The sequence below is a fragment of the Bos mutus genome, unplaced genomic scaffold (genome assembly GCF_027580195.1).
Source record: "Bos mutus isolate GX-2022 unplaced genomic scaffold, NWIPB_WYAK_1.1 CTG866, whole genome shotgun sequence".
NCBI lineage: Eukaryota > Metazoa > Chordata > Mammalia > Artiodactyla > Bovidae > Bos > Bos mutus.
In genome coordinates, this window is record NW_027220341.1 from 1 (window position 1) to 25,031 (window position 25,031).

At 40.1% G+C, this 25,031-nt stretch overlaps 1 protein-coding gene across 1 annotated transcript; it reads right to left on the minus strand.

The window, feature by feature from the left end:
• Positions 1-6,878: 6,878 nt before the first annotated feature.
• LOC102268642 (antigen WC1.1-like) lies at positions 6,879-24,715 on the minus strand (the record flags this gene model as incomplete). Its single annotated transcript, XM_070367047.1, is given in 9 exon segments — positions 6,879-7,066; positions 7,160-7,468; positions 11,364-11,678; positions 16,683-16,997; positions 18,114-18,251; positions 18,254-18,427; positions 18,505-18,597; positions 23,999-24,316; positions 24,407-24,715. Coding segments are annotated over 9 exon segments (2,159 nt in total), but the record flags the coding sequence as incomplete, so codon positions are not given.
• Between the last annotated feature and the right edge of the window lie 316 nt (positions 24,716-25,031).

The following is a 25,031-nucleotide window of genomic DNA, read 5'->3' on the forward strand; positions in this document are numbered from 1 at the left end:
AAGAAAAAAATAAATAATGACCTGGTGATGGAACTGAGATGAAAGCTGGAACATACTGGTAAAGTTACCATAATCTTCGTGTTCCCTTTCTCCATGAAGAGCCCTGGTCCTGACAATGGCATGATTCCTGTTTTAAGCCAAGCTTTGCCCTAAGAATGAGTTAAACAAGTTGTTCTATCCTTCAGTTCAGTTCAGTTCAGTCGCTCAGTCATGTCCGACTCTTTGAGACCCCATGAATTGCAGCACGCCAGGCCTCCCTGTCCATCACCAACTCCCAGAGTTCACTCAAACTCACGTCCATCGAGTCAGTGATGCCATCCAGCCATCCATCCTCTCTCCCTCCTCTGTTGCCCCCCCCCTCCTCATCAGAGTCTTCCCCCAATCCCTCCCAGCATCATTCCTTCTAAAGTCAGGACTGATCTTTTGGACCAATGAAAAGAAAAATAAATAATGACCTTTGATGGAGCTGAGATGAAAGCTGGAACAGGTGGCCAAAGTACTTAGTTTCAGCTTTTAGCATCATTCCTTCCAAAGAACACCCGAACTGATCTCTTCAGAATGGAATGGACAGAATGGGCTGGATCTCTTTGCAGTCCAAGGGACTCTCAAGAGTCTTCTCCAACACCACAGTTCAAAAGCATCAATTCTTTGGTGCTCAGCTTTCTTCACAGGCCAAATCTCACATCCATACATGACTACTGGAAAAACCATAGTCTTGATTAGATGAACTTTTGTTGGCAGTAATGTCTCTACTTTTGAATATGCTATCTAGGTTGGTCATAACCCTCCTTCCAAGGAGTAAGTGTCTTTTAATTTCATGTCTGCAATCACCATCTGCCTTGGTGGTTTGGAGCCCAAAAAAATAAACTCTGACACTGTTTCCACTGTTTCCACATCTATTTCCCATGAAGTGATGGGACCAGATGCCATGATCTTAGTTTTCTGAATGTTGAGCTTAATCTACCCCTAAATAGAAGAAGCAAAACAAAAGCCTTTCTGAAGGAGTTGTACAATTATTTATCTACAATGTTTGTGATTTAAAAATACTTATATAAAAGAGATCTCATGGAAAACCAGAGCAAAAAGAAACATTAAAAAATTTCCCAGGGTATTTGGCTCTTAAAGTTACCTGACAAAGAATTTATTTTATTTCATTTATTAATTTTTGAGTATAATTGCTTTACAATGTTGTGGTAGCTTCTGCTGTACAGCAAATTTAGTAAGTTATACATATACATATGGGCTTCCCAGGTGACTCAGTGGTAAAGAATCTGCCTGCCAAACAGGAGACTGGGGTTCCATTCCTGGGTTGGGAAGAGCCTTTGGGAAAAAAAATGTAATCCACTCCAGTATTCTTGCCTGAGAAATCCTATGGACAAAGGAGCATGGCAGTCCATGAGGTCACAAAAGAGTCAGACACAACTCAGTGACTAAACAACAACTCTATCTATCTATCTATCTATATATATCTATCTATCTATCTATCTATATCTATCTATCTATATATATATATATATATCCCCTCTTTCTTGGATTTACTTCCTATTTAGGTCACCACAGAACACTGAGTAGAGTTCCCTGTGCTATAAAAAGTTATTATTTATCTATGTATGTGTGCATGCGTGCTAAGACACTTCAGTAGTGTCTGACTCTGGATTGTAGCCCATCAGGCTCCATGTCTATGGGATTCTCCAAGCAATATCTATTTTGTACTTAGTATCAATAGTGTAGGGCTTCTGAGTCTGGTGGCTCAGACAGTAAAGAATCCGCCTGCAATGCGGGAGACCTGGCTTTGATCCTTGGGTTGGAATGTCCCCTGCAGGAGGGCATGGCAACCCACAGTAGTTGTACCAATTTACATACTTATATGTAGGAGCATTCCCTTTTCTGCACATCCTCTCCAGGATTTATTTGTGGATTTTTTAAATGATAGACAATCTAACTGGTGTGAAGTATTACCTGCCTGTAGTTTTGACTTGCATCTCTCTAATAGTTAGTGATGTTGTATTTGTTAGCCATCTGTATGTCTGGAAAAAATGTCTATTTAGGTCTTTTCCCCATCTTTTCATTGGATTGTTTGGTTTGTTGATATTGAGTTGTTTGTGTATTTTGAAGATTAATCCCTTGTTAATTACTTCATTTGCAAATATTTTCTCCCATTCTGAGAGTTGTCTTTTTGTTCTGTTTATGGTTTCCTTTGCTATGCAAAACCTTTTAAGTTTAATCAGGTCCTATTTGTTTATTTTTGTTTTTATTTTCTTCACTCTAGAAGGTTGGTCAAAAAAGATCTTGTTGCAATTTACGTCAAAGAATCTTCTGCCTATGTTTTCCTCTAAGAGTTTTATAGTCTGACAGAGAATTTAAATAGCCATGATTAAAGTCCTCAAAGAATTAATTAACAAGATGTGTGTCTTGGCAGAGAAATGATAACAAAAACAAATGAAAATTCTACAGCTGAAAAAGTTAACAGCTGAAATTAAGAACTAGAGAATGAGTCTATCAGCACATTAGATCAATATAAAGTAGAAATAGTAAAATGGAAGATGAGAGGATAAATATTCCTCTATATAGAAAAGCTGGTTACATGGTAAGTGCCTGGTTAACAATACTGTATAACAAAGTTTCCCCCCAAACTTAGTAGTTGAAGGAATTTTTTTTTTAATTTTGATCATAATTTCCTGGTCAGTAATTTGGGAAAGACTCAACTTGGCAGTTCTATCTTTGGGGTTTCTCATGTGGTTGCATTTAGATGTTATCTGGGACTGACATCTCTAAAGGTTTGATTGAACTGTGGTTATGTAAGGAAATTCCCAGAAGTTTTTTTTTGTTGTTTTGGGGGGGGAGGATAAAGGAGCATCCTGTCTGCAACCTAATCCAGAAAGATTTTACATACTCAGGGGAAAATGGGGCAGGAGAGGGACAAAGCAGGAGAGAGAGGGAAAGCTAGAGCAAGACAGAGAAAACTAGAGTGAGAGAGAGAGGGAGAGAAAAGAAAGAAAAAAGAAGGATTAAAGCAAAATACTAATCTAACATTTGGGGAATCCAGATAAAGTTCAGAGAGAATTCATTCCTAGAAAACCTTCACTAAAGGAAATACTAGTAACATCAAACCCATAAAATGCCTAGGAGAAAACCTAGGTAAAGATGTGCAAAACATCTGAGAGAAATTCAAGACCAAACTGAATGAAGGGATATATTTTGTCAATGAATTGGGAAACTCAATGTTGTCAAAATAAATCATTCTCAAATTTATATACAGATTAAATCTAACCTCATCAAAATTCCTTGATGCTTTTGTTTGTCTGAAACATGACAAGATGATTCAAAATTTATGTTGCTGTTGTTCAGTCACTCAGTCATGTCTGACTCTTTGCAACCCCATGGACTGCAGCACGCCAGGCTTCCCTGTCCATCACCAACTCCCAGCATTTACCCAAACTCATGTCCATTGAGTCAGTGATGCCATCCAACTATCTCATCTTCTGTTGTCCCCTTCTCCTCCTGCCTTCAGTCTTTCCAAGCATCAGGGTCTTTTCTAATGAGTCAGCTCTTCACATCAGGTGGCAAAGTATTGGAGCTTCAGCTCAAAAATGTATACAAAATACAAAAACCAAGAATGACCAAAGCAGTTGGGAAGAAAAGCAACAACATAACTTCTTTAAATTAAAGTTACCCAGACTTACTATGTGTGCTTAGTCAATCAGTCATGTCCAACTCTTTGTGACCCAATAGACTATAGCCCACCAGGCTCCTCTGTCCATGGGGATTCTCCAGGCAAGAATACTGGAGTGGGTTGTCATGCACTTCTCCAGGGGATCTTCCCAACCCAGGGATCAAACCCAGGTCTCCCGCCTTGCAGACAGATTCTTTACCTCTCTGAGACACCAGGGAAGGTTCAAGATTTACTATAAAATTACAATAATTAAGAAAATGTGGTACAGGTGGAAGGATAGACAAATGATACAGTGGAACAGAATAGAAAGTCTAAAAGAAGTATTCAGACATATGTGCCTTTGGTTTATCACAAAGGTGGCACTGCAGTAGGGAATAGTCTTTCCAGAAAAAGATTTTGAGTCAACTGGATGCCCATGTGAAAACATGACACTTGACCCTTATCCTACACAGATATCAATCCTAGAAGCACTGTATAATTACATGCAAAAGAAAAGTAATTACACTTCTGTGAGATACTCTCAGAGAACATTTTTGTGATTTTGGAGTAGACAAAGTTCTTTCTAGAAGGATATAAGGAGCTCTATGGACTGGAACAAGGGACTGGTTCAAAACTGAGACAGGAGTACGTCAAGCCTGTATATTGTCACCCTGATTATTTAACTTCTATGCAGAGCATGTTACGTGAAATGCCGGGATGGATGAAGCACAAGCTGGAGTCAAGATTGCTGGGAAACATATCAATAACCTCAGATATGCAGATGACACCACCCTTATGGCAGAAAGTGAAGAGGAACTAAAGAGCTTCTTGATGAAGGTGAAAGAGGTGAGTGAAAATGTTGGCTTAAAACTCAACGTTCAGAAAAGGAAGATCATGGCATCTGGTCCCGTCACTTCATGGCAAATAGATGGGGAAACAATGAAAACAGTGACAGACTTTATTTTCTTGGACTCTAAAATCACTGCAAATGGTGACTGCAGCCATGAAATTAAAAGATGCTTGCTCCTTGAAGAACAGCTATGACAAACCTAGATAGCATATTAAACAGCAGAGATGTTACTTTGCTGACAAAGGTCCAACAAAGCTATAGTTTTTCCAGTAGTCATGTATGGATGTGAGAGCTGGACCATAAAGAAAGCTGAGCACTGAAGAATTGATGTTTGTGAACTGTGGTGTTGGAGAAGACTTTTGAGAGTCCCTTGGACTTCAAGGATATTAAACCAGTCAATCCTAAAGGAAATCAGTGCTGAATATTCATTGGAAGGACTGATGCTGAAGATGAAGCTCTAATACTTTGGCCACATGATGGGAAGAACTGACTCAATGGAAAAGACCCTGATGCTGAAAAATACTGAAGGCAGGAGAGGAGATGACAGAGGATGACATGATTGGGTGGTATCACCAACTCAATGGATATGAGCTTGAGCAAGCTGTGGGAGATGATGAAGGACAGGGAAGGTTGATGTGCTGCAGTCCATGGGATTGCAAAGAGTCGGACATGACTGAGTGACTGAACTGAACTGACTGACTGAAGGAGCACTACATGTACAGTAAAAAAGGTGAATGAATTAACTTAAGATGAGTAACTTGGCTCATTAAAGTACACCATACCATTAAGAAAATAAAAATATAAAACAGAATTACACACAAAAAAACATAATAAATATTTATGCCAAAAGTCATTGTCATGGTAATTTGCACCACTGTATTTGTAATAGTCAAAACCTGGCAACAAACTGAAATCTCTGCCACTGGTTGAATGGATCAACGCATGCTCATGTGATCATTCAAAGGAATACTCTATAGTAATAAAATTGAATACAATGTTGCCATAAACAACATCATGAGTGGGAAATTAGACACAAAAGAAAACATTCTGTATGGTTATACATAAAGTTCAAAAACTGGGAAAATATTCTATGGCAGTACAAGTCTTAGGTAAGCAGTCTTCCCTGGAGAGGAGGAGGACACAGCTATTGGGAGGCAATAGTGATTCTGTGGTGCTGTGAATGTTCTCTTTGTAGATTTGGGTTGGGGAACATAACCTAGCTATACACTTATTGTTTGTACTTTGTTCTCTATTATTACCCTTAAATAATAATGTTTCATAAAAATATTATTCATCTAAGCATTTCTTTCCCTGACATAGCACTTCTTAGCATTTCTTAGCACTTCTTTCCCCTGAAAAAATGAGTGAACAATGAGAAGGTTATGGAGCAGGACCTTACAGAGCCTTCTCAGGACAGACCACCCTCATGTCCTGCACCTGCTTCTGTCTGTAGAAAAGCCTTAGCCAAAGAATAAATTTAATCACAGAAATGAAAATTTTTCAGAAACAAAGGAAAACAGTCAAATAGGATAAAATAATAATAGTTTAGCCCTAAACAAAGTCAAGGATTTTTAGTTCCTCCTCATGGGCTATAGATAACATTCTGAGCCATATCTTTTGAGCTATTTTGCAGATGCTGAAATCCCAAACAGGTGGTAGAAGTAAATTACATGATGACCAGACTAGTGGGGTGCCATTTCCTTCTCCAGGGGATCTTCCCAACCCAGGGATCAAACCTGAGTCTCTTGCATTGCAAGCAGATTCTTTACCATCTGAGTCAACAGGGAAGTTCATAATCTTCTTCATCTTACACAATTCCAAGATTGGCCTCAAGGAAATGGGAACAAACCAACACTAGAACTGATGATTAACTGTAATTCAAACAATAAAGGTGACACTGATCAGACCTATTTCAAGATGATTGTCAGAGCTAGCTGTGCTATTCTGCAGGTAACCTGTCCCCTACTTCCACCTGTGCACTCCTGATTCCCAAGGAGGAGCTGGTTCTTTGGTACATTAGTCCTCTGTCTCCCCAGAACTGCTGGTTTCCTCAATAAAGCTGTCTTTAATTTTACCCCACACTTGTCTCTCAGTGTTGGATTCTTGAGTAATGAGCAGCTGAAACCTGAGTTCAGTAACAAGATTAAACATTATAGAATATCTTCCTTTTTAAGCCTGTTTTCCCTTACTCTCTGCTCTGGGGAAATTTCACTCCAGGAGCATCCTAAGTATAGTAGCCCTTCCCTGTCTTACCTGAGCAGATCACAGAGGCTGTGTTGCCATGGGAACAGTCAGGAACACCCAGGGCAGTAGTCAGGGCATTTCCACAGGAAGGACTCAGTCCCTGAGCAGTGAAATCGGGCTTTCCAGAGTTGATCACTTCCTTCTGCTCCTGTTTGGGGTGGAGATGGCGACTCCACAGCCGAGCTGACGACAGACAACATTGGCATTGGCCAGACTCCAGTGGGAGGCACAGAGCGCTCTCCATTGTCCAAAAATGTTCATCTCCACCTGCCCCTCACACTGAGAGGAGCCATTTGTCATGAGCCGGACATCTGTGTACACTGATAGAAACAGACAGGATTTCAGAAAAATCTTATTTCTTTTTTAGCTTGAACTGAGTGTACACAGAGGCTAAATCCTGATGTGCATCTCACCTGAACAGACAACCTGAGCAGCTCCACTGTGGAGACACGTGCCTCCTGGACAGGGCACTCTGGGGCAGGACCAGAGCTCAGGCTCCCCCCCATCACACCTGAACTCTTCAGCCCAGACCTGGCCATCGGACTCTCTGAATGGCATGTGTCCCAGGACAGACACAGCCTTGCCACATCCCAGCTCTGCACAGATGACCTGGGCAGTGGGGAGTGTGAAGTTTCCATCAGACACTGGGGTCCAGGCTTCTCCAGAATGCACTTCTACTCGCCCTGAGCAGGGTCCATCTCCTCCAGCCAGACGCACAAATCCTAAGAGAAACAAAGAACAACAAACCCAGTGAGTGTTCATGAACCTGGCTTGACAATTGGAAACAACATTCACAGGCGTGAAATGGAGTGAAAGCTTTTCTTTCCAACAGTGGAATAAGAGGGGATAAGAAGAGAGAATTTGACTGTCCTTGTCAAACTGCATTTTCATGAGCAAGTTTCTGAAGAGATATCCAGAAGGATTGAAGGGTCAGTTCGGAATGGCTGAATCCCGAGAATATATATTGGTTAGGAATGTTAATTCCTATCTGGGGCATGGAAACTACAGTGCCCAAAGAAACCGCACAGTGGTAGACATTCAAACATGTGTGCAGAGCTGAAGTGAGAGTGAAAAAGGTCCATGGGGTTCAAGAGCTTAGAGGCCTAAGAGCCAGAGAAGTTTAGAAGTTTAGAGGACCATCCTGAGATTTCTGGGGCTAAAATTTTTGGCCAGTTTTCTCTCAGAGCCAATATTCAAGTCACTGAGGACAGGGAATATCACACAGGCTGGATCTGAGTGCAGGTATTATAATCTAATTGTGAAAGAAGTTGTCCACAGGTAAGTTTAGAAATGACAAAAGCTCAGAGAGTCATAGGAGAGGGAGGGAATTGTCCTAGCCATCTTTCTTAAAAACCTAGGATTTATCAAGACACCTGGGAGAAAGTGAGGTCTCAGTGGGATTATGCAAGACAATTGAGTTAGTTGATTACTTCATACTAGACATGAGATTCTTAGCAAATGTGAAAGAGTAATGAGAATTTAATGTATTCTAACCTATCTATATGCCTACTGCATATTCCTTTCCTATTTGGATTTCTGAGATAAGAAGCCAGCAAGCTACGAAAAAGGAGAGTGAGAGGAAGATAGCAGAGAGCAAGCAAGCCATATATATTTTAGAGATTTCTAAATTGCAAAAGCCTCAATAGTGATGAAACATAGATTTGGAAACCAAATACTTGTTCAACAAGATTTTAACAGCTTTTATCACCTGGGCTGCTCCCATTTGCCACCTAACACTCCTACCCTTTCCCAATTCCCCCAATGCAGAAAAGAAGAAATGATCTTAAGAGCTACAAATAGATGCAAAGGACACTCCAAAAGGGAAGAACTTCTGTAGGGAGTGAGGTGGGGTGAGTGGTAGGTTAAATGGGGAGTGGATAGAATATGAGAGAGAGACCAAAGAAAAGACTCATGATCATGATTTCATCCTTCAGGGACCATATTTGGACAGAGAAAAGGTAATCCAATGGGAAAAAACCCTGAAAATCATAAAGAACAATTTTTAAAATAATTTGCCTGGTTTCTGAGTGTGCTCATGGTTATGTACATAATGGTGGAATTTGTCCTGGTAAAGGACTCTGATTGCATAAGTATGTGAACTTTGAAGTCTCAAAAAGAATGATGTAACAGAATAAAAATCTACTATAGAGAGCAGGAGAGGACAGAAAAGACACCACAGAAATTAAAGAATTGAAGGATTAGCTTGACCACTGATATAAGAATGAATGATGAGGGAGAGGATGATCTGCTTGCCTTTTATTATTTATCCACTTCCATCTCCCCAGAGAGGCCCAGGTTAGGACCCCTAGCCTCCTCTGGCTGGGAGTTTGGTCACAGGCTACACATCTAATTAAAGCATTTTTATTTAACTGGTTGTTTTGTTTGCTCAGTCAAGTGAAAAGTGAAAGTGTCTGACTCTTTGTGACCCCATGGACTGCAGCACTCCAGGCTTCACAGGCTACACATTCTAATAAAAGCATTTTCATTTATCTCCCCTGAGTTTACTCAAACTCATGTCCATTGAGTCAGTGATGCCATCCAACCATCTAATCCTCTGTTGTCCCCTTCTTCTCTGGTCTTCAATCTTTCCCAGCCTCAGGGTCTTTTCCAATGAGTCATTTCTTCTTATCACGTGGCCAAAGTATTGGAGCTTCAGCTTCAGCATACATCCTTCCAATGAGTTATTCAGGGTTGATTTCCTTTAGGATTGATTGATTTGATCTCCTTGCTGTCCAAGGGACTCTCCAGAGTCTTCTCCAGCACCACAGTTCAAAAGCATCAATTCTTCAGTGCTCAGCCTTCTTTATGATCCAACTCTCACGTCCATACATAACTAGGAAAAAAAAAAAAACATAGCTTTGACTATATGGACATTTGTCACAAAGTAATGTCTCTGCTTTTTAATATGCTGTCCAGGTTTGTCATAGCTTTTCTTCCAAGGAGCAAGCGTCTTTTAATTTCATGGCTGCAGTCACAGTCTGCAGTGATTCTGGAGCCCAAGAAAATAAGTCTGTTGCTGTTTCCATTTTTTCCTCATCTCTTAGCCATGAAGTGATGGGACTGGATGCCATGATATTAGTTTTTTGAATGGAGTTTCAAGCCAGCTTTTTCACTCTTCTCTTCTAACTCTCTCTCTTCCACTTTCATCAAGAGTGTCATCTCCTCTGGATTCACTCTTTACTTTGAACCATTGGTGATGGACAGGGTGGTGTCATCTGCAAAGATGGACAGGACTGAGAGTTATTGATCTGATTGCATTATATTAATTTTTATGAGATCTATGAGAAAATTTAGAAAGAACAAGAAAAAAGTATTTCTTGTATTCTGTTTTATATACCCTGATACATGGGAAATATTCAAATATATGCTGAATACTCAATAAAGTCTTATACATATCAAGATAGAGACTTCTGAGATATAGTATATCTTTTTCATTTTCTCCTTGATTTTAAAATTTACATGGAAGAATAAGTGCATCCTTAATAATTCCAAGAAAATTATTAAAATGAGCTGAGGCTGATTTGCCTAAAGATATTAAATAAAATAAAGATTTATCTTTGTATCCTTGTCCAAATCTTGCTGTGTACACATCCTGTGTCCTTAGACATACGTAGCATCCTTCACACCACACCTGGCCCCTCAGTGCTGCTCAGAGAACCTCACAGTTACCTTCATCAGCTCCCATTGCCATTTTGTTTTTCCTCCCAGCTACTATAAAACCTGTTTTCCACCTTCTTAAAAATTCTTTTTAATGATTTGTCCTCTTATGGACTCCCAAATAAGCCCCCAAATGCAGTTCTCTTATATTTTGAAGCCATCAGATATAAACTTTATAATCTCTTAACATAAAACACAGAAATTCAAGTTTTATTACCTCCACCTTTGACTTGTCAGTGCATGGCTAAGTGTTCCTCCAAAGTTTGCATTTATACAAATGTTTTAAAGGAAAAATTGGAGAGAGAGACTTTTCTAGTAACAATGGAAGAATATATGACTCAGAGCATTTCATCAACAATTCTCTACCATCAAAGAACTATAAACATTTATGTCTAAATTTGCAAAGGAAACTTGAAATCTGGCACAAATCCATAAGAATCTCTGATCTGTTAAATGATAACCCTTGTAGGGATACCCTCTATACATGTAAATGATATCCTCCTATAGTAGGAGTAGCCTCCACTCATACTAACCTAGTGCAAAATAATGTCTCACACTGTTTGTATAGAAACAACTCCACCCAGGAAAGTACATCCTCATTTTTTGTCCCTCCCTCTCATAGCCTTCCTGTGCAAAGGGAGTGTGTATGTGGCTGTTAGCAAATGTTTCACTTTTACAAAAAGTGAATTATGAAAAAAATTATGAGGATTTATTTTAACTGGGAGAATAAATAAAGCTATTTTAGTGTCAGGTAAGACCACTGGAGAAGAAAAGAATAGCAGAGACTTGTAAGAGGAAAGTATATGAAGCTCATTGCTCACAGCTACAGGGCACTCACGGAGGATGGGTAGTTGTCTCAGCCCTCTCTAGCCCACCCGTCCCCTATTGTCCCTCTGATCAGACACCAGCTTTCATGGAACTTTCCATTCTCTCAGCTGGTGGGCAATGAACTGACCATACCTGAGCAGATGACTCCTGCATCCTCGCTATGATCGCAGTAGTGCTTCCCCCAGCCCCGGGAAGGGCACCTCCACACGTGGGACTCCTTTCCTGTGCACTTCATGTTGTCCAGCCAAATGGGCCCTGATCCCGCCCCAAAGGAAGAAGAGAGAGTGGCATAGAGGGCTTTTCCACAGCCCAACTGTCTGCACACCACGCGGGCATCGTTCATGCTCCAGCTGTAATCACAGATGGTGCCCCAGGAGCCCTGGTTAAGGATCTCCACTCTCCCGGCGCAGTGACCGCCCCCGTCCACCAGGCGGAGCTGTCTGCTGTCTGAGGAGAGAGAAATGGGACATGGGTCGTTGACCTGGAGAATGAATAGGGTCTTCTGTCCTGTGGGACCCTCACCTGAGCAGTAGGAGGCGCTCTCCTCTGAGGCTGCAGACCCTGCTGGTTCTGATATAGTCTTTGCACTCGTGCAGAAGGCAATGGCAACCCACTCCAGTACTCTTGCCTGGACAATCCCATGGACAGAGGAGCCTGGTAGGCTGCAGTCCATGGGGTCACTAAGAGTCAAACACGACTGAAGCAACTTAGCAGCAGCAGCAGCATTGCACTGGGGCAGCAGCTGGGTCTGGTTTCTTATAGCAGTGGCAAGAGAATTAATAAGGTTGAAAAGTAGGAGGAAAGGTTAAAAAAAAAAAAAGTAGGTAAAGAAAGGTTAAATAATGTCTATCAGTGCTGCACTTTAAGTAAATAATGAAGTAGAGAATTAAACCTAAAATTTTCCACTTCCAGGGAGAATGGAGTTCACAGCAGGCCAATGTGTCTTGCTGGGTCTTTCTGGATACAACTTTAAAAGCTGGAAACTATTTTTTAAGAAACAGTAAATGTATTCGACATTTGTTAACACAACATGGACTAAATATGCTAAAATTCTAAAGAGTGGAGATTATTTCAATGTTAGTCCAGGATCTATAGTTTCTTTTTCTCTGTGGGAATTTGCCAATTCATTGCATAATTTAATGATTCAGAATCTGGGCTTGGACAAGCAGAGGACTACTGTTGTGACAGGAAGCCAGCATAATTTGGGGGTTACCTGGTGCTGGAGAGACAAAATTAGAGTCTTGAGAGCCTCTCTCACACAGCAGGTTTTCTCCTCAAATATTTGCCCAGTATATAAGCTGTGAAGGGCAGGAAGCTAGAGAACTATATAAAAAGACTTGGAAAGCAGAGTCTTTTTCATTATTTTGGGTACTTAGCTACCAAAGAATATAGGCTCTGAACTGAAATCTCTGAAGGCCTATGTCATAGGGACAGAGAAATCAGAGGTGGACTGAGTGCTACCAAAACTGCAACCCATACTGTTACAGCTCAGTTTTAGGTTATATTTAGATGTTTGAGTGAGACACACCCCTCCCCCTACCTGCCTAGGAAAACAAAGGGTAAATCCTAAGGGTGAATCCTTACTTTTCAGGTGTTAGAAAATGTATCACATGAGTATCTTATTTTTTTGACATATAAGAATGCATAGCATTCAAATAAAAATGACATGACATTTGACAATGTATTTAGGATAAGGTAAAAAGATGACAAATGACCAAAGTGAGAAAAAAGATAAGAGAATGCAGAGACACCTATGATAGAAATGCTGGATTTAGCTTAGGGATATAGAACTTTATTTTAACTACAATCAATGTATTTAGTCATGTACAAAAGAGAGTTGGGAGAGAATAAACAGGTAAAAAGATGAAAAAAATAACAAATAATCATAAATAAATAAAAATATCTAAGGAACTTTGCCAACCTAAAATAAAATATCTAGGATTAAAAAGTGAATGGGAATAAGTTAAAAAAATTTTAGATAGAACTTAGAATATAGTGATTTAGAGGAGTCCTAAAGATGAGAGATGAGAAGGAGAAGAAAGAGGAGGAGAGGGAGAAGAGATACAGAGACAGAGAGACAGAACTGCAGAAGTAATATCTGATGATATAACAATAGAGAACTTTTAAAAAAAATAAATGAAGGAGTATGAAAACCCCACTCTTAGTAAAGCTGCTGAAAATCAAAAGGAAAAAGGAAAATCTGGAATAATAACAGATTTATTTAATACAAAAGGAGGAAAAAAAGGAGACAAAAAGGAACATAAAGCAGGTGGATCAATTAAAAACAAATGGCAGATACCAACACATCAATATCAGTAATTGCATTTACAGTAAATGGATTAAGATAAAACAAAATTGACACAAATGTTACTTGCAAAATGCCCACCTTATATTATGAAAGCAAAGAATGGTTGAAAGTAAAATGATGGAAAAAATGTACTAACTGTAACAAAACTGGAGTAGCTATATCAATGTCCCAGAAAGTAGACTTTAAGCCAAGATACACTAATTGAATTAAAGAGGGAATTTTCATGATTATAATGAGATGCACCTTTAATAAAGATATTTTAGACAACAAAATTCAAGAATGGTAACAGAACATAACTTTGAAACATACTTGACAGAGTGAAAAGAAGAAATAGACAAAATCACAATCAAAAAATGGGGATTATTACCATATCTTTTTCAATAGCATGCACACCAAACATACAAAAAAAACAAAGAATACAGTAGATGTACAACAACATAATCAGCACATTTAACTAAGTAACACAGAGAGCAACACACCCAACAATGCAAGAGTTCACATCACTGTAAATGCACTGGGAACTTTTATCAAAACGACCATGTAATAGGACAAAATCTTTCACTCTTTGAATTCATACAGAGTATTTACTCTGACCACAGTGGAATAAAATTAAGAACTAATAAGAAAATATTTATAGCCACTTCTATTTGGGGAAATTCAGCAAGATCCTTCCAAAAACCACATGAGTCTGGGAATAAATTTAAAACTTACAAAATATTGTGAAATAATGATAATAAACACAAAATAATGGTATGATAAATTCTTCTAATGAAACTCAAGTAGTGCCTAAGGGAAATTTATACCCTAGATTTAGAGAAGAGGAAAGACTGAAAGTGAAAAAAAGTAAGCTTCCAATTAAGAAACTAGATGAGAAAGTCAAGAATGTAAAATGTTGGGGTTAATTTTAAAAGGAACAAAAATTAATGGAAAAGAAGGTAAGCATAAGGTAGAAAATATAGAAGAAAACCCTTTAAACGTGGCTCATTGAAAATTGATGAACACTGAGCAATACTAATGCAGAGCAGAGAGAAAATGAAGTTGACAATACCAAGAATGAAAAGAGACATCAGTATAAATCATACAGATATTTTGGTCATAGTTTTTGTGCTGGTGTTTGTTTGTTTTTTGGCTGTGCTGTTGCTCATGGGATCATAGTTCCCAGGTCAGGGATTGAACCTGGACCCATGACAGTGAAAGCCCAGAGATTTAACCCCTGGATTACATAGCTTTATTAGTATAATTTATACATTTAATGTGGATAAGTGCACATAAAGTGTCAGTTTCTCCACAGCCTTGCCAACACTAAGTGTCTTTAAAAAAAAAAAAAAAAAACAGTCATTCTGACATGTGTGAGATGATATCTCTTTGTGGTTTTAATTTACATTTCCCTGATGATTGACAATGTCAAGCATTTTTTATATACCTATTGCCATTTGTATGTCTTCTTTAGAGAAATGTCTATTCAAGCCCTTGGCCAATTTTTTAATTGAGTTATTAGGTTTTAAGTTTGTTGGGTTTTTTTTCTCTTAAGTTATAGGAGTTCCTTATTATTTTTGGAAATTAATACCTTATATAATTTGCACTAGCTTGCTTTTTTCACTCTGTTGATCTTTCATTTGGTTTGCAGAAGCTTTTTAGTTTGCTATATCCCCATTTGTCTATTTTTGCTTTGTTGCCTGTACTTTTGATGTCATATCCATGAACTCATGAGACAATGTGCTTTTATTTTGTGATGGAGCTAAGATATCACATATCTAAAATGTAATTCCTATCTGGTGATGATGTTTCACCATCACACATAGTAAAATAAATTCAGATAAATACATAAATTTTAAATTAGGTTTTGAATATTCTTTAGTGGAACTATTAAATTGTTTGCAGAAAATAAAACTTGATTCAATGTTATTTTGAGATGAAGAATGGTGTTTGAAACATTGCACTAAAGGCAGAAGTCAAAAAAGTAAAACATTACAGATTTGATCACATAACCCACCCATACACATATACAATCTTAAAAATATATGTAAAATATGGGGAAAATCTTACAAAAATATTTAAGAAAAACAGTAAGTGATGTTTGTTTATAAAGAGTTCTTATGAATAAATAAGAAATTTTAAAACATTCTAGAGAAAAAATATTGTCATGAAAGATATCTTAAGACAGTAATATAGGAAAGAAGAAAATATTTTTGTATATAGTGTTTGTGAAAGTCACTTAGTCATGTCCAACTTTTTGTGGACCCCATGGAGTATACAGTCCATGGAATTCTCCAGGCAAGAATACTGGAGTGGGTAGCCATTCCCTTCTCCAGGGGGTCTTCCCAACCCAGGGATCAAACCCAGGTCTCCCACATTGCAGGCAGATTCTTTACCAGCTGAGTCACAAGGGAAGCCCAAGAATACTGTAGTGACTAGCCTATCCTTCTCCAGTGGATTTTCCAGACTCAGGAATCAAACCAGGGTCTCCTGCATGGCAGGCAGATTCTTTACCAGTTGACCTACCAGGGAAGCCCTTATGTGGATAAAAAACCATGATGCTATGAAGAAAACAATACTCTCTTTTAAAATTAAGTATTTATTTGGTTGTGCTGGGTCTTAGTTGCAGCATGCAAATTCTTACTTGTGGGATCATAAGAGAAAAAAATTGTAACTGCATGTGGTGATGGATATTACTGTATGTGTGGTGATTTACCAATATGTACAAATACATAAACACTATGTTTTACACTTAGAACTAATATAATGTTATGAGAATTACGTCTCAATTAAAAATTTTAACAAACAAGGTTGGAATATGTGGATTAAATTAGTTTCATTCTTACCTCATTTAAGCTTCTCTGGTGGCTCAGACAGTAAAGAATCTGACTGCAGTGTAGGAGACCCGATTTTCATACCTGGGTCAGGATGATCCCCTGGAGAAAGGAATGGTAACCCATTCCAGCATTCTTGCCTGGAGAATCCCATGGACAGAGGAGCCTGGCGGGCTACAGTCCATGTGGTCGCAAAGAGCACAACTGAGCAACTAACATTTTCACTTTATATCATTTTGTGGACCCAAATTAAACTCATCACTTAGATTTTAAAATATCAAATCTCACTGCATCCTACAGGGTTGGGACAGACACACAGAAATAGTAAGTCACCTGCACACGAGATATAGGCTTCCTCCTTTGGAGAGCATGAAGTGTAATTCCAAGGGTCAGAAGGACACTGCCAGAGAGAGGTGTCAGTTTTCTGACAGTGGATTCCATCCACCCACTGGGGTCTAGAACCTTCCCTGAGACCAACAGAAGAGTTGAGGGTTCCACTGTCCCCACAGCCAAGCTGTCTGCAGATGATGGACACAGTGATGTCTTCCATGGGGCTGCGGCAGACACTGCCCCAGGTCCCATTGTAGAAAACTTCCAGCCACCCAGCACACTGCTGGTCCTCACTCACCATCCTGAGGGCCAGGAACTCTAAGGTTGAAAGGGGAGGAGACAGGACACAGTGAAAACTTTGCTGGATGTTCTAGGTTTTCCTTTCTTCTAGAAATGGTGAACATTCATCTCTGATCTTGTTCAAGAGATACCCACTAGATGACAAGACTGACGTCGCCTCCCTTTTAACTGCCTTTGTCCATTTGTGTCTCTCTGTCTATTTCTACCACAATGGTGTAGTGGATATGAACTGAGAGGAAGACCAAACTTCATGGATGCTAGTCACAGAGGGGCAGCTGAATCCTGCTTCCTGACAAAATCTTTAAAGAATATGTCAAAGGGATGTGACGTGGATATTAGGGAGATAGGGATAATAATTAATCCCAAAATGTAAATGTCCACATCCCAATCTTTACAATCTGTGAATATGTTACCATACCTGACAAGAGGAATTTACAGATGTGATTAAGGTAAGGACCTTGGGATGGTGAGATGATGTATTAACAATATGAGCCCAGTCTAATCACATCCTTAGACCCACTATCCTTAAATGTGGAATACTTTTCTTAGCTCCAGCTAGAAAGAGAGATGTGATTCTGGATAATGGTTGAAGGCCTGCAGCATAGCTGGTCTGATAATGGATGAAGGGTGCTGTGAAGGAAGGAATGTAGGTGGTTTCAAGAAGTTTGAAAAGGCAAGAAACAGATTCTCCCCTAGAGCCACAAAAGTGATGTGGCCCTGCTGAAGCCTTGATCCCAGCCCAGTGAGATCCCTGCTGGACATCTAAGCTACAGAAGAGTAAGGAAATAAATATATGCTGTTTTAAACCACTAATTGGTAAATTGTTAGGGAAGCAAACAGAAACTAGTACCATGGGTTCAAATTTTTTTGTATGTAACTGGAGAGAGAGCCCTGCTTTCAAGAAAAACTGTAAGAAACGGCTCTGCCAGGAAACACTGCTGAGAAGAAAGGACCAGAACCTCAGCTGCTGCAGAAGGAAGTGAAAGCACCTCGTCTTCACGTCTGCTGGAAAGACAGGCTTCATGGGAGGAAGCCTCCTTCTCTGGTCCTTTCAGCATCTCTCCCTCAGGCTCAGACCCCCGTCCTCCAGGGCCCCACCCCTCCTCCAGCCTGTGGACAGTGTGCAGCACAGACCTGAGCAGATGACCCCCGCGTCCTGCTTGTGTCTGCAGTCGTGCCGCCCCCAGCCCCGGGAAGGGCACCTCCACACGTGGGACTCCTTTCCTGTGCAGTTCAGGTCGTCCAGCCAGATGGGCCCTGATCCTGCCCCAAGTGAGCAGACCCTGTGGCATTGAGGGCTTCTCCACAGCCCAGCTGCCTGCACACCACGTGGGCATCGTCCAGGTCCCAGCCGTCATCACAGATGGTGCCCCAGGAGCCCTGGTCAAGGATCTCCACTCTCCCAGCGCAGGGACTGGCTCCACCCACCAGGCGGAGCTGTCTGCTGTCTGAGGAGAGAAAAATGGGACAATGGGGCAGTGACCCCAGGGGTTGAGAAGGGTCTTCTGTCCTCTGGGACCCTTACCTGAGCAGTAGGGGGCGCTCTCCACTGAGGCTGCAGAGCCTGCTGGTTCTGCCATAGAGTCATTGCACTGGGGCAGCACCTGGGTCTGGTTTCCTGAAGAAACAACAATGATCAGAAGTCTGGAAGGGTTGAAGAACAGGAAACTGAATTAAGGAAAATAATGACCTACTGATGGAGCCTAAGATGAAGGCTGTGACCCAGCAGTAAAGTTATCATACTCTTAGTGTTCACCTTCTCCTGGAGAGTTCTGCTTCTGACAGTCCCACAATTTCTGTTTTAACCCAAGTGTTGCTGTAAGAATGAGTTAAGTAAATTGTATCCCTAAATTTATCCCTGTGCTGTGCTTAGTTGCTCAGTCATGTCCAACTCTTTGTAACCCCTTGGACTGTAGCCCACCAGATTTTTCAGGCAAGAATATTGGAGTGGGTTGCCAAGCCCTCCTCCAGGGGATCTTCCCAACCCAGGGATCAAACCCAGGTCTCCCGCACTGCAGGCGGATTTTTTACCATCTGAGCCACCAGGGAAGCCCAAATCTATCCCTAAGTAAAAGCAAAACAAAATTCTTTCTGAAGGATTTCTACAATTTCTTTAATGTGTATCTTTAAAACAAACACTTATATAAAATAGATCTCATGAAAAATGGAAAGGAAAAGGAGACATTAGAAAAAATTTCCCAGGGTTTTCAGCTGCTAGAGTTACCTGATGAGAATATATATAGCCATGGTTAAAGTGCTTATGGAATTAATTGACAAAATGTGTATCTTTGCAGAGAAATGATAACAAAAACCAAATACTTCTAGAGCTGAAAAACTTGTTAGCTGCAATTAAGAACTAAAGAATAAGTGTAGCCACACATTAGCTCAACATAAACTAGAAACATCAAAATGCAAAATCAGAGGATATTCTTCAATTAATTCAGGTCACATAGCAAGAGTTCTGGTTATATTGTTATATGGCAGTTTTTCAAAAAACTTGGTTCACTTCAGTTCAGTCCCTCAGTCATGTCCAACTCTTTGTGACCCAATTAACTGCAGCTTGCCAGGCTTCCCTGTTTGTCACCAACTTCTGGAGCTTGCTCAAACTCATGTCCATCAAGTTGGTGATGCCATCCAACCATCTTCATCCTCTGTCATCCCCTTTTCCTCCTGCCCTCAATCTTTCCCAGCATCAGGGTCTTTTCCAATGAGTCAGCTCTTCTCATCAGGTGGCCAAAGTATTGAAGATTCAGCTTTCAGTATCAGTCCTTCCAATGAATATTCAGGACTAATTTCCATTAGGATCCACTGGTTTGATCTCCTTGCAGTCCAGGGGACTCTCAAGAGTCTTCTCAACACCACAGTTCAAAAGCATCAGTTCTTCAGTGCTCAACTTTCTTTATGGTCCAACTCTCACATCCATACATAACTACTGGAAAAATCACAGATTTGACTAGATGGACCTTTGTCAGCAAAGTAATGTGTCTGCTTTTTAATATGCTGTCTAGGTTGGTCATAGCTTTTCTTCCAAGGAGCAAGCATCATTTAATTTCATGGCTGCAGTCACCATCTGCAGTGATTTTGGAGCCCAAGAAAATAGTCTGTCACTGTTTCCATTGTTTCCCCATCTATTTGCCATGAAATGATAGGACCAGATATCATGATCTTTGTTTTTTAAATGTTGAGTTTTAAGCCAACATTCTTTTCACTCTCCTCATTCACTTTCATCAAGAGGCTCTTCAGTTCCTGTTCGCTTTCTGCCATAAGGGTGGTGTCATCAGCATATCTGAGATTATTGATATTTCTCCTGACAATCTTGATTTCAGCTTGTGTTTCATCCAGCCCAGCATTTCACGTGGTGTACTCTGCATATAAGTTAAATAAGCAGGGTGACTATATATAGTTTTGACGTACTCCTTTCCCAATTTGGAAATAGTCTGTTGTTCTGAGAGGGTAACAGGCAGGAAGGCCAGGGTTCTCCAAATGGAGGAAATAGCCTGCAAGTGTCAGACATTTTTATCTCTCTTAAGCGGCAGGAGGAAACAAACTAGCAATATTTTTTCCTTCTCTATACAAATTTAAAGGGAGGTTTCTCTTAAAATACTGTGTGGCCATAATGACACCTGGTTTCGTCTGAAGTTAGCTATTCTTGAGCCTAGAGATAACCAATGCCTTTTTCTTATGGAAATGTTTGTCTTAAGCTATTGCTAATGTACTATGCCTTTACCCCAAACTCTGTCTCCAAGTTGGTTCTGCCTCTTGGCCCAGAACCTACTTGACAAACCAGTATGGATATTGTTCTCCTAATCTATGTAAATGAAACTATTTGTATGGTGATCTGTCCTTCTTCAAGATTCAAGTTAATCATTGTATGGCCCAGGATAAACCATTTGGCGCCAAGACTATCCCAAAATGCATCTTATGGGTGAGGGGCCTGGTGCCATTCTGAATTTTAAGACATTCCTTTCTTTCATTAACAGACTGCTAGTGACTATATAACATCCAGCTGAAGACTAGCAGGCGGGTACTCTTTCTGCCCCCTTCTGATGCCTATGTCAGAAGCTTTCTATCTCCTTTATACTTCAATAAAACTTTATTACACAAAAGCTCTGAGCGATCAAGCCTCGTCTCTGGCCCCGGATTGAATTCTTCTCCTCCGGGGGCCAAGAATCCCAGTGTATTAGTGTGATTCAACAACAACCTTTCAGTTCCATGTCCAAATTAATTGTTGCTTCTTGACCTGCACACAGATTTATCAGAAGGAAGGTAGGTGGTCTAGTATTTCCATTTCTTTAAGAATTTTCCATACATTGTTGTGATCCACAAAGTCAAAGGCTTTGGCATAGTCAATAAAGTGGAAGTAGAGGTTTTTCTGGAATTCTCTTGCTTTTTCTGTGATCCAACGGATGTTGGCAATTTGATCAATATGAAAAGGTAAAACTTAGTAGCTGAAGAAAAAAATATGTACTTAATTTTGCTTATGACTTTGGGTCATTAATCAGAAAAAACTCAGTTTGGCAGTCTTTCAGTGGGGTCTTTCAGTGCTGCAATTAGATGTCACCTGGGGCTGAAGTCATTTAAAGACTTGACTGAACTCTGGTTCTGTAAGGAAATTCCCAGAAGTGTTCTAAAGATAAAGGAATATCATGTCTTCAACTGAATTCAGAAAGAATTTACATATTCAGAATGCCACCATTCAGAAATGGGGCAGAAGGGGAACAGAGAAGGAAGGACACACACATGAAAGGTTGTTGTTGAATCACACGAAGACACCGGGATTCTTGGCCCCCGGAGGAGAAGAATTCGATCTGGGGCCAGAGATGAGGCTTGATCGCTCAGAGCTTTTGTGTAATAAAGTTTTATTAAAGTATAAAGGAGATAGAGAAAGCTTCTGACATAGGCATCAGAAGGGGGCAGAAAGAGTACCCGCTTGCTAGTGTTATCAATGAGGTTATATAATCCAAAGAATGTCTGGAGGTTGTAAAGACCTCATCAGACCTACTCCCATAATTTACATTTTAAGGTAACACTGTCCTCAGGCAAGATACAGCCTTGTAAAGACCAGGTCTACTCCCATAATTAACATTTTAAGATAACAGAAGGTTGAATCCAAAGACTGTCCTTAGGCAGGATACATTATTGTTATATAATCCTAAGGAATGCGGAGAAAGAAAAAAAGTTTGTCCTTTCTTCCTTCTTGAGAATTCCAGACCCCTCTCTCCTTGGGGACCCCTAGACTCCCTATCAACCTGCGTAGGAACTGACTCTCTCACACACACACAGATTAAAGCAAAATATTGATACTAACATTTAGAAACCCAGGTAAAGGTCATAAAGGAATTTTTATATTGTTTTCCCAACACTTTTATGTCTCAACATACATCAAAACTGGAAGAATTAAAAGATGAAAAGAAGTCAAAGGGAATTCATTGCCAGGACATTTTCACAAAAATACTCATAACATCAAAAATAAAATACCTAGGAGAAATCCTAGTAGAAGATGGGCAAAACCTCTGAAATTCAGGATCTAACCGAATGGAGGGATGTATTATGTCAATGATTTGGAAAAGTCAACATTGTCGATGTCAATCATCCTCAAATTTTGTTTACTCTCAAATTTTTAAGTCTAAATTCAATGATACCCTTAAGCTTTTCTTTTGGTGAAAATGACAAACTGATTTCAAAATTCATACAAAATACAAGCAACCAAGAATGAACAGCACAGTTGGTAAGAAAAGCAATGATATTAGAGGAGTTAATATAAAGTAACTCTTGTAAATTAAAATTATTCAGACTAACTACAAAGTTTGAAATTCAGGGAGATAGTAAAGGACAGGGAAGCCTGTGTGCTGTAGTCCATGGGGTCACAAAGAGTCAGATATGACCTAGTGATTGAACAACAACAACTACGAAGTTATGATAATTAAGAAAATACAGTATTGGTGCAAGGATAGACAAATGATAACATGGAACAGAATAGAGAGTCTCAGATAAGACAGACTAATTGCCCTACTGCTTATGACGAAGGCAGCACTGCAGTGGGGAAGAGTCTTTTCAGAAAAAGATTCTGAGTCAGTTGAATGTCCATACGAAACCTGACCCTTATCTTACACAGATATCAATCCCAAAAGAAATGCACAATAATATGCAAGAGAAATATAATAAAATTTCCATAAGATACTCTTAGAGAATGTTTTTACAATCTTCGAGTAGGCAAAATTCTTTTTAAAGGATATAAGAAGCATTAAATGTACAGAAAAATGTTGGTAAGGTATATTTACATAAGATTAAGAAATGAGTTCATCAAAGGGCACCATTTGATTAAGAAAATGAAAATAAAAGACCAAGGGTTAAACATGGAAAATAAGTAACACATTTGCACCCAAAGACATTGTCATGGTAAGTTGTAATATCATATTTGTAATAGTCAAGAACTGGAAATAACTCAGATTTATACTGTCAGTAGAATGGATCAGTACATGGCCATGTGATCATTCAAAGCATACTCTACTGTAATAAAAAAAATAAAGTGCTAAAATATACAACATCATGTGTGAATCCCAAACATAATTTTCAGTCTACAAACTTAGATAAAAAGATGAAACATACTGCATCATTTTATATAAAGTTCAAACATTGATAAAACTCTCTATGTTAGTAGAAGTTAGGTAAGCGCTTTTCCCCATCGAGGAGGGAAGACACAGATACTGGGGATGACAGTGACTGTGGTGCTGGGGACATTCTCTTTGTTGCTCTGGGTTGGGGTTCATACTTAGGTCTATATTTACTGCTCCTATATTGTTTTCTATGATTTTATGTAAGCAACAATGTTGCTTAAAAATATATTATTCCCCTTCACACTTCCTGCCCTGATTTGAAAAATGAATTAACAATGAGAAGATCCATATTTCACCACAAAATCTCTGACTTTGAAGCCCGTTTAACCTCACTCTCTGCTCTTGGAGACATTTCACTCCAGGAGCATCCTGTATACCAGTAGCCTTGTCCCTCTCTCTTACCTGAGCAGATCACAGAGGCTGTGTTGCCATGGGAACAGTCAGGCCCACCCAGGGCAGTCACAGGACAACTCCACAGGAAGGACTCTGCCCCCGAGCAGTGAAATCGGGCTGTTAGGATCTGATCACCTCCTTCCACCAAGTGTGGTCCTCCGGGGGTGGAGATGGCAACTCCACAGCCGAGCTGACGACAGACAACATTGGCATTGGCCAGACTCCAGTGGGAGGCACAGAGCACTCTCCATCGTCCAGAAATGTTCATCTCCACCTGCCCCTCACACTGAGAGGAGCCATTTGTCATGAGCCGGACTTCTGAGTATGCTGGTAGAAGAAGAAGTTTCAGCAAAATTACATGACTTTCTCACCTGACCAGGGTGTTCACAGAGGTGAAAGGCCTGATCTGCATCTCACCTGAACAGACAACCTGAGCAGATCCACTGTGGTGACACTTGCCCCCTGGACAGGGCACTCTGAGGCAGACCCAGAGCTCAGGCTCCTCCCCCTCACACCTGAACTCTTCAGCCCAGACCGGGGCACTGGACTCCCTGAAGAGCTCATGTCCCTGGACAGACACAGCCTTGCCACACCCCAGCTCTGCACAGATGACCTGGGCAGTGGGGAGTGTGAAATTCCCATCAGACACTGGGATCCAGGCTTCTCCAGAATACACTTCTACTCGCCCTGAGCAGGGTCCATCCCCTCCAGCCAGACGCACAAATCCTAAGAGGAAACAACAACAAGACCAGTGAGTGTTCATGGTACTGGCTTGGCAACTGGAAACCGCACAATACAGGCAGTGGAGTGAAAGTTTTTCTTTTTAGGAGTGGAGCATGTAGAGAGTCTTTGACAGTTAGCGTCATAATTGAATTTTCATGAGCAGGTTTCTAAAGAGAAATCCAGGAGGATTACAAGGTCAGTTTGGAATGGTTGAATCCCAAGAACATACATTTTGAGACTGGTTAAAAAGGTGAATTCCTTGGTCTAGGAGCCTGGAAACTACAGAGCCCAATTCAGATCATTGGAATGGCTGAATACT